Source organism: Thrips palmi, unplaced genomic scaffold (genome assembly GCF_012932325.1).
Source record: "Thrips palmi isolate BJ-2018 unplaced genomic scaffold, TpBJ-2018v1 HiC_scaffold_7, whole genome shotgun sequence".
Lineage (NCBI taxonomy): Eukaryota > Metazoa > Arthropoda > Insecta > Thysanoptera > Thripidae > Thrips > Thrips palmi.
Genome location: NW_023144634.1, coordinates 222,594 through 232,679, shown reverse-complemented (window position 1 = coordinate 232,679; position 10,086 = coordinate 222,594). Strand labels below are relative to the sequence as shown.

General features: G+C 49.7%; 1 protein-coding gene and 1 long non-coding RNA gene across 2 annotated transcripts in view; both read left to right on the top strand.

The window, feature by feature from the left end:
* LOC117652663 overlaps positions 1-2,684 on the top strand; it is a 3,757-nt gene extending 1,073 nt beyond the window's left edge. Inside the window, exons 2-7 of the mRNA XM_034397745.1 lie at positions 34-97; positions 189-369; positions 529-758; positions 840-999; positions 1,103-1,236; positions 2,355-2,684. Coding sequence (XP_034253636.1) covers positions 34-97; positions 189-369; positions 529-758; positions 840-999; positions 1,103-1,236; positions 2,355-2,684 — 1,099 coding nt within the window. The remainder of the gene's footprint in view (positions 1-33; positions 98-188; positions 370-528; positions 759-839; positions 1,000-1,102; positions 1,237-2,354) is intronic.
* Positions 2,685-6,818: 4,134 nt separating this feature from the next.
* Positions 6,819-9,700, top strand: LOC117652323. The gene is made up of 4 exons (XR_004588153.1): positions 6,819-6,947; positions 7,186-7,253; positions 7,371-7,450; positions 9,611-9,700. It is a non-coding gene; the product is annotated as an uncharacterized LOC117652323 (long non-coding RNA).
* Positions 9,701-10,086: the final 386 nt, after the last annotated feature.

Here is a 10,086-nt window from a genome sequence, read left to right as displayed (position 1 = left end):
CCTTTGTAACTAATTTTTCCGTCTGCTTTTCAGTAAGAAAGAGCATTTTCAAAGGGCTGTGAAGAAACTGGTTGGAGTTTTCACTTCTGAGAAAGAGGTAAATATTCAGAACTAGGCGTTCTTTTACTCTTTGGGAACTTCATTTCATTTAATGTATTTTGACTCATAATTTTCTTTTCCTTTTTTAGAGTACTTACTACGTTCCTCCATGCCCTGAAAACAACCAGCCGTTTCCCAGAGGCTTGGTTGCTAATGCCTATAGGAATACCAAGAGCAGGAAACATTCATTAAACCCTGAAGCATCCAGCCAGCCAAAGGGCGTCAAACGCTCTCGTCAGAAGCATTTGCCCTCCATTTGTTACGCTCCTCGTAAGTAGATTTTTAACATATTATTGGTTGAGGGCGTGTTGTTGCGTAGTCTTTTTGGGGCAGGCGCACATCGCTTCTGCTATGCAGCCGTTTCGTTATTTTATTTACTTTCTGTGAGGGCTAGTACTTCAACGTTTGTTTTTTTCTTTTACGTTGCAGGTAACGAAAGTGAAGTGCTTGGTGCCACTGAGTTTCTGGCTCACTCAATCAGTCCGTGGCCTGAAGTGAAAAAGGCGTGGGACATTACGGCGCCGTCTAGGTTGTCGTCGTTGTTTTCTGAGGAATCTGCTTCAAAATCAAAGAAGAAAAATTCTAAAGAGCAGCCACTTCTTTTATGCACATACATGAGCGCCTGGCCTGTCCTGAAGCACGCGTCTGGTACCGAGCTGGTATGTTTCTCATCACAAAGCCAGCACATCAATATTAAACTTATACCTGCATGCATTTAACATCCGGTGCATCTTTTTCAGATATTGCAGGACTTCAACCACTTGTATCCTGGCCACGAGCTAACCCTTTACTCAGCTTGGGAGCAATTTTGCACCAGTGTGCTTCGTTGTGCTCCAAAGCACGTAACTGACTCGTACGGCCGAGGCCTTCTTACTGAGTTGAAGGGAGATTTGCGAAAGGGTAAGATATCATTTATACTGATCATTATTCAACAAACAATTTCTCTCCTTTGTTTCTTGTGTAATGCCTTTTTGCCAATACAATGTAAATGTACTTGTTGCAGGTCACCGTGACGTTCTCATTGCTTGCCTGCTGCCTTCCCTCGTGCAACCTACTGCAAGGGTGCCTAAACCAGGTCAAGGAGTTTGGAAGCCATCAATAGCGGAGTCTAGAGAAGCCTTCGTTCTGCACGTCAAGGTAAACAATATGATTTTCTGTTAAGTTGCGCCCTTTAAAGCAGATGATGTAAATCCGCTAGCTTTGACTCCCGATTGCAGCCAACAGTTAGCAATTAGACGTACCAAGGCATTTGCGAATTTTGCAGTTGCACGTTGCAATGGCAAATGTAGTAGCAGTAGCGTTGTAGCGACAAGTAGGAGCATCGTATACCCCACCCAACAGCGATAAACAGCGCTGAGCGCCCGCCAGGGTCCAACCCCACCCATACTCCTAGCTACAGGCGGCCTGTCCCGTCGCATCTCGCAGTCGAACAATGCATTTTTCAGTAACTTAATCCTTTCATTGTTTGAATCGTCTTGGCCCGTTCGTTGCAATGTGCCATTAAAATTTTCAACGTTGAAATTTGAAGTCAGTTGTTGTATTGGAGTGGCTCTGCTGCGTTTCTGCCGCTGTAGTGTTAGAGTGACTTTTGCGTTTCCGCCAGAAAGCACCTAGGGTGAGGTAACTGGGTTACGCGGCTTTGTAACCATCCAAGACCATCGCCTCTTGCGCGCAGCTGCAGAACGGGGTAACGCGTCGAGTATTGCGCGTCGTGTCGCCTGTCAACACGGGGTGGTATGCCCCTTGCGCGTCTATCGTCCTTGGCTGTGCTTTAGGCTCAGAACTTTTAGCCTCTTTTGTTTCCCTTGCCATGGCGCCTTCATGCTTCCTAGAAACTGTTAGAAATTATCCTGTTCTTAACTGACAAATATTGATACTGTTTTGATGACAGTTTCTTAGAAAAGATCCTGCTTGTTTATTGCAGTCAAAATTTCATTAAAATAAACGGGTTTTTTAAGCGGTCTTGCCACCGCTTCTAGCTCTGCATCCGATCCCACTCATCCCATCCATCCATCCATCCATCCATCCATTCAGCGCGCTCGGAGGGGACTGCATGGTCGTGTAGGTTCCGTCGTCCGTCGTCGTCCTGCGCCGCCACGCCGCGCCGCCGCGCCAGTCCCCACTCCTCACAGCCACCCCCTGCCTCCTTGCCCCCTCTCTGCCCGGCCTCCCCTGCCGGGCCACGGCAAGACCGCTTTGCCAAGCTTGCATTGGCGGAACTTTTGTCTAATGCTTTGCTCTCCGTTTGTTTACAGACTGTGGCTGACGTTGACACTGCCTTGAAAGTCCGAGAGGCAAAGTTATTGCGTCTGGGAGTACGGAGCCAGCCTCTTTTAGTCATTGTTGGTGAGCTTAAGGATATTCGGAACTTTGTGGTTGTTATTGATAATAATAGATACAGTGTCACTGGGTTTCTGCAAAGTGTAGATACTCTTTTCAAGTCTTTCTTTGCCTTGAGTACCGATTACCCAGTTGAGGCTAAACAAATTTGGATGCTTATACAAAAGTCTATTTATAAAATAAGTTCTTCATGTGAAGAAAAAATCCCTACTGTAGAAACAGTTCTCAATGAATTTCATGTTTAGCTGTCGCGTGTTCTTGACTTCTCACTTTTTCTGAAATTTTTGTTGGTTCTGTTTGAATTCTTTATGTACTATTGTGCGAGTTAAGGTTCTTAGAATATATTTGTTTAATATATTAAAACAAGGTAGGTTTACGCCAGACCGCGTCTTGTCGTAACAGGCTTCGCGATGTCTCGCGGCCTGTTCCTCCAATCCGCGCCTGGCGTACCTACCTTGGCCTGCGGCGCTAGCCTGCCTTCGGCAGGCGTGGCTTGTCCATCGTCGGTTACTTCTTACGTGTTGCATGCTGTGGGGCTCCGCCCCCAGACCCCCCTTAATTCTAGAAAGAGTTGCTTAATCTACAGATAACACGATCTTGACCCTTGTAACTTTTTAACTTGTCGAGGCTGGGGGGCTCCGCCCCCCAGACCCCCTCTCTTCAACACAGAGGTGATCTACCTGCAAAAAAACTCGATTTTTCGCCGTTTTTTAGGTGTTTTTCGGCTATAAAAACTGAACCGGTTGAGCTAGGACAGTGAAATTTCGCGTGTGCCGAGCCAAGAACATACCTAATAAGCCTACAAAATCTCAGCCAGATCGGCCGAGCCGTTTAGGAGGAGTAGTGTACACACACACACACACACACACACACGGACACACACACAGACAGACAGACAGACAAAACTTTTCAACCGCACTGGAGTAACGGGCTTCGCTATCGCTCAGCCAATAAAGTTTTTGTTAAAATGTATAATTGTTTTAAATGCCATCGGGCTTTTAATAGTCCAGATCTTTTGATTAATCATCTGAGGTATACAGAGCAACTTGGTTGTCTCGATATTAAGTACTGCGCTGAATGTGGAAGGAGCTTTGATTCCTTCGTGGCACTACGGAGACACTTACCCGAACATGTGCTTAACGTTGAACAAAATCTAGAATTTGGGTTGGATGCCGAGGACAATCCGCTCCCGCAGCAACCAAATGATCCTGTTGTTCTTGACCCAGTGCCGCTAGATGTGTTTAAGGCAGCCTTATTCAACTCTTCGCTAACATTTTGTGCTAAGTTGTATGATATAGACAACATTAATAGGAAAAATGTTCAGGAAATTGTAACTGCTGCTAGGGAAAATTTTGCCAGTGGGTTTTTGGGGCCTTTGCGTGACAACATTTCACTCTTGTTTGGCGTTGTCGAGGGCCATGAAGAGCTTAAGACAACCATTCTTCTGATGATTTCGCTCATAGAGAATTCTTTTAGGGGACTAGAAACAGAACACCTACGAACGGAAGCCCTGAAACAGAGCAGTGCTTACATTGCCCCTGTCCCATTCAATATTGGTGTGGCACCTGGCACGGTAATCCGTAATGGGCACCCAGTTCTTGTTCAAGGGCAGGTTAGTGGTCATCATGTGCCGCTTGGTGAAGTGGTGAAACAGTTCTTTGAACTCCCTGATGTTTTAAATTCTACTATTGATTACATGAATGAACTTGAACAAGAAACTAATGTTACAAGGTAGGTTTACGCCAGACCGCGTCTTGTTGTAACAGGCTTCGCGATATCTCGCTGCCTGTTTCTCCAATCCGCGCCTGGCGTACCTACCTTGGCCTGCGGCGCTAGCCTGCCTACGGCAGGCAATGGCTTCTTTGTCGTCGGTTACGTCTAACCTGCTTGTCCGTCATCGGTTACTCCTTGAGCCCCCCAGCCACCCCCTTCATTCTAGAGTTGCTTCGTCTACAGATAACACGATCTTGACCCTTGTAACTTTTCAACTTGTCGAGGCTGGGGGGCGGAGCCCCCCAGACCCCCCTTCCTCAGAACCGAAGTGATCTGCCTGCAGAAAACTCGATTTTTCCCCGTTTTTTTTTGAGTTTTCCGGCTATGAAAACTGAACCAGTTGAGCTAGGATAGTGAAATTTCGCGTGTGCTGAGCCAAGAACATACCTAATAGGCCTGCAAAATCTCAGCCAGATCGGCCGAGCCGTTCAGGAGGAGTAGTGTACACACACACACACACAGACAGACAGACAGACAGAAAAAACTTTTCAACCGCACTGGAGTAACAGGCTTCGCTATCGCTCAGCCAATTAGAAATATAACTCAAGGTACGTTGTGGAAAGAAAATATAAAACCAAGGTTTCCTGATAAAGTTGTCATCCCTATTAACATTTTTGGGGATGAGTTCGAACCAGACAATTCTAACGGTAGTCATTCAGGCACCAACAAACCTTTGTCAGTCCATTTTTCATTTCCTTCCATTCCTCAAGAGTTCCAAAGCAAACTAGAAAACATTTTTATTGCTGCATTCATATTACATGATAATGTTTCATTATTTGGTATTGATAATTGTTGTCATCCTATTATTAGAGATTTAACAGTGCTTGAAGAACAAGGTGTTGATGTGGTAACAAATTCTGGTATCATTAAGTTATTCTTTGCTTTGACGCTGGTTAGGGGAGACAATTTGGGGTTGCATTCTATGCTTGGTTTTGTTGAATGTTTCACTGCCAACTATTGTTGTAGGATTTGTAAAGTTTTCAGGACCCAGCTTCAATTGCAAACTGCTCTTGACGAACGTTTGCTTCGGACTGTTGATAATTATGCTGAAGACCTGGCCATTAATGATGTTTCTCTTACAGGCATTAATTCGGAGTGTGCTTTTAATGCAGTACCAAGTTACCATTGTATAGTTAATCAATACTGGATGTAATGCATGATCTTCCAGAGGGAATTTTAAAATATGTAATGTGTAATATTATTTATTACCTAGTTCATGAGAGAGATTATTTTACTTTAGAGATGCTTCATATGCGGATGAACAACTTTGATTATGCTTACCATGAAGTTGGTAACACTCCACCGTTTAAGAAGCTTACTGCAGACGCGGTGCGTTCTGACAGTCTTAATCTCTCGGCCTCTGAAATGTTGTGCTTCACTATCTTCTTTGCAGAAATGGTAGGGGATTACGTTCCTGATGACGACCCTGTTTGGCAATTGTACTTGTTAATTCGAGAGATTTTGGATATCATGCTTTCTCCTGCATTTGTTGTTGGTACGGAGTATTACTTGCATCATCTTGTTGAGTCATTTTTGACGAGCTATCTAGATCTTTTCCATACTCATTTAACATTCAAATTTCATCTTCTGTTGCACTGTAGTTATTTAATGAGGTTAATTGGGCCTCTGGTTCTTCTGTGGGGAATGAGAGACGAGGGTAAACACCGGCTCTCTAAAATCATGGCGCATTCTACGAACTCCAGAATTAATTTGCCCCTAACTCTCTTAATTAAGCATCAGTTAAAACTTGCTGCTAGATTCCTAGCTAAAAGGGGCTTGTTTGATGAATTTTATTATCCCACTGGTGACTTAGTGACCCTTGAGCACTTTGATGATGTGGTTCTACCAGTTGGCTTTCCTGTGTTGCCTGATGAACAGTAGATATTCTATGCCGGTCCTAAACGGTGTGTACTCTTACCGCTCCCCTCCCCACCTCTCCTCACCTTCTGACTTAGCCGGAGCGCTGTGTACCTCACTCCACCGCGCGGCCCCTTCCCCGCACGCTTGATTTAGAGAGAGCGGTGGGTACCTCACTCCACCACCCCGCCCCCCTCTCACCAAGCCGCCAGACTAGCCCACTGACCCATTCACACACTACGCTCGGCCACGGCCACAGGTACCGCGGTCCCCCGCTCCCACCTCTTCCCCGCGTGCGCTAGACTAGACAGCAGCAATGATTACCTCATTCCACCGCTCCCGCCCCTTCGCCGCGTGATTCCCCGCAAAGCTTAAACGATAGTTAATTAGGCGTGAACTCTTCGCACCTGTTGCAAAAAGAGCACCACGCGCTGCAAAATCTTTACGCCTGCTGCAATGTTGTTTTTAATTACACATAATTCAAACAACACTGAGGTGAGAGCGGTCTAATCGCCAATCGTTGTCACATTGATCTTAAACAAAAACACTTTAAAAAATTCATTGCTTAGGTGACACCTGCCTTGGCAACTGCTTGCGTCATTCACCTTGACCAATGACGAATCGACTAGTTTTCGGATGGTCCAAACAAGCAAATTACAGAGCTGCAACATACTGACCAAAGTAGACACGAAATCATACCTGCAACACAGTGGCACTTTTTCAATTTTTGGCATGGAATGCTTAGGTCCCTCCCGGATAATTTCCTGGTTGCTAAGTCTCGAAGAACGACTGAACAGACCATTCCTTTGTGCGTCGCCGACGGAGACAGACGTGCAGCTCACAGCGCAGTTTTTTAACGCATCACACCCTCTCACCAGGTAGGTGCGTTCAAAACATGTAAAACGCTAACTTGTTGAGTTTTACTATTGTCTCATCGTGTCGACACGTGTAAAGAGAAGGCAAGGCGCGCAGTGGCGCTTGCGCAATCTAAAAAGTGCTCAGTTGCGGTCCTGTGATCTGAAAGGCGCGTAGTTTTCCACGCGCAAACCCAAAAGTCACTCAGTTTGCCCGACGCACTCTCCCTCTCTCTTAACCTTGCAATTATCACCTTTCCAGTCAAATTGACACCCGCCGACAGGACGAGCAAGCAGAACGGTATCGCAATCTACTGCCTGCACAACAGTGTAAGTATGCATAAAAATGCAGAGTAAAATCGTAGGTTTTCCTCACGAGAAGAAAAAAAATAAAATAGTGTAGCAGACAACACATTTCTAATGCACTTTGAAATTCTTACCTTTCAGCTCTCACCATCAACTAACGTCAAAAGGCGCGAACGCGCGGCACACCGACCATTTTTCTCACCCACCTCCTGCATCGTGGTGTAAGTATAAGTAAAATGTATTAGTGTAAATAGTTGCAAAAAAGTGTACTATCAACCACGCTAAATTAAAAAGGAGGACTAGCCCGACCCAGGCCAACATACATTATTTTACAGGACCAGCGCGCTGTGTGCTATGCTGTGTAGGTTTGCGTGCGGTGTCTTAAACCTAATCAGCTTTTAATTTTCAGCTGCTGCAGTTCATTTTGATGTGTTAAACTGTATCTAATGACCAGGGTTGGAGGGCGCTAGGAGGTAGTCACGTGCCCAACTCAGCTAGTACGGCAAGTACGTCACTCCACCGCACCAATCCCCTCCCCGCTCGCCTTCCTTGGCTAGAGCAACGGGGTACCGCACTGCACCGCATTGCCCCCCGCCCCGCTCGCCTTCGTCGGCTGGAGCGGCGGGTACCGCACTCCACCGCGCTGCCCCCCGCCCCGCGCGCCGGACTTGGCTTGACCGGCGGGTACCTCACCCCACCGCGCTTCCCCTCCGCCCCGCGTGCCATACACGGTTGGAGCGGCGGGTACCGCACTCCACCGCGCTGCCCCCCGCCCCGCGCGCCGGACTTGGCTTGACCGGCGGGTACCTCACCCCACCGCGCTTCCCCTCCGCCCCGCGCGCCATACACGGTTGGAGCGGCGGGTACCGCACTCCACCGCGCTGCCCCCCGCCCCGCGCGCCGGACTTGGCTTGACCGGCGGGTACCTCACCCCACCGCGCTTCCCCTCCGCCCCGCGCGCCATACACGGTTGGAGCGGCGGGTACCGCACTCCACCGCGCTGCCCCCCGCCCCGCGTGCCGGACTTGGCTTGACCGGCGGGTACCTCACCCCACCGCGCTTCCCCTCTGCCCCGCACTGCAAATGCAACGGCGATACTTAAGTACATTTTTTGGCGATACAATTGAGTATCGCCAAGAAACGGCCTTACGGAAAAGTACTGCCTTCAGAACGGCGATACAAAAAAGTATCGCCAAAATTTGGCAATACTTTTGGATATTGCCAAAACCACGGCATTAAACCAAGGTCCTGTACCCTCGATTTGTTCAACGTTTATTGCCAAATCGTGGCAATACTCAAAAGTATCGCCAAATTTTGGCGATACTTTTGTGTATCGCCGTTTTGAAGGCAATACTTTTCCGTAAGGCCGTTTATTGGCGATACTCAATTGTATCGCCAAAAAAGGTGCTAAAAGTATTGCCTTTGGATTTGGAGTGCGTGCACCAGAGCGGCTGGTACCTCACCCCACCGCGCTTCCCCTCCGCCCCGCGCGCTGGACTCGGCTGGAGCGGCGGGTACCTCACCCCACCGCGCTTCCCCTCTGTCCCGTGCACCAGAGCAGGTAGTACCTCACCCCACCGCGCTTCCCCTCCGCCCCGCGCGCCATACACGGTTGGAGCGGCGGGTACCACACTCCACCGCGCTGCCCCCCGCCCCGCGCGCCGGACTTGGCTTGACCGGCGGGTACCTCACCCCACCGCGCTTCCCCTCTACCCCGTGCACCGGAGCGGCTGGTACCTCACCCCACCGCGCTTCCCCTCCGCCCCGCGCGCCGGACTCGGCTGGAGCGGCGGGTACCTCACCCCACCGCACTTCCCCTCTGTCCCATGCACCAGAGCAGCTAGTACCTCACCCCACCGCGCTTCCCCTCCGCCCCGCGCGCCATACACGGTTGGAGCGGCGGGTACCGCACTCCACCGCACTGCCCCCCGCCCCGCGCGCCGGACTTGGCTTGACCGGCGGGTACCTCACCCCACCGCGCTTCCCCTCCGCCCCGCGCGCCATACACGGTTGGAGCGGCGGGTACCGCACTCCACCGCGCTGCCCCCCGCCCCGCGCGCCGGACTTGGCTTGACCGGCGGGTACCTCACCCCACCGCGCTTCCCCTCTGCCCCGTGCACCAGAGCGGCTGGTACCTCACCCCACCGCGCTTCCCCTCCGCCCCGCGCGCCGGACTCGGCTGGAGCGGCGGGTACCTCACCCCACCGCGCTTCCCCTCTGTCCCGTGCACCAGAGCGGCTAGTACTTCACCCCACCGCGCTTCCCCTCCGCCCCGCGCGCCGGACTCGGCTGGAGCGGCGAGGTACCTCACTCCACCGCACTGCCCCCTTCCCCGCGCGTGTACGTTGGGTTGCCTACTCACCACGGCGCTCTGTCCACAGCCCACCTCCCGCCACTGGCCGCGCGGATGTACGCTGGGCGGCCTACCCACTACGGCGCTCTACCTACTACTCGTCTCCAGCTACTCGCCGCGCGGGTGCACGTTGGGTGGCCTACCCACTACGGCGCTTTGTGCGCAGCCAGCCCCGGCGCTCCAACGCTGTGTCCACCTGGCACACAGTGCAAAGTGCACCTTGCAGCTGGTTCCTAACAGTAAAGCGGTGATAACCAAGTGAGTTTTAACGCGTCATTACTATTTTACATCAAACACGTTTTAAATAACAAAACAAAAATGTTGTGAGCGCCTTTTTTTGGCTGTCTCCAAAGAATCAATCGCTTTTAATTAGCTGCTGATCTTTGTGTGCATTTTTACATTGTTTAAACAAAGAAACACAGTACAAACCCTTAAAAAACCAAACAAACAAACAAAACAACAAATCAATCATCTTCAAAAAACGTTTTGAAAAAAAAAATAATC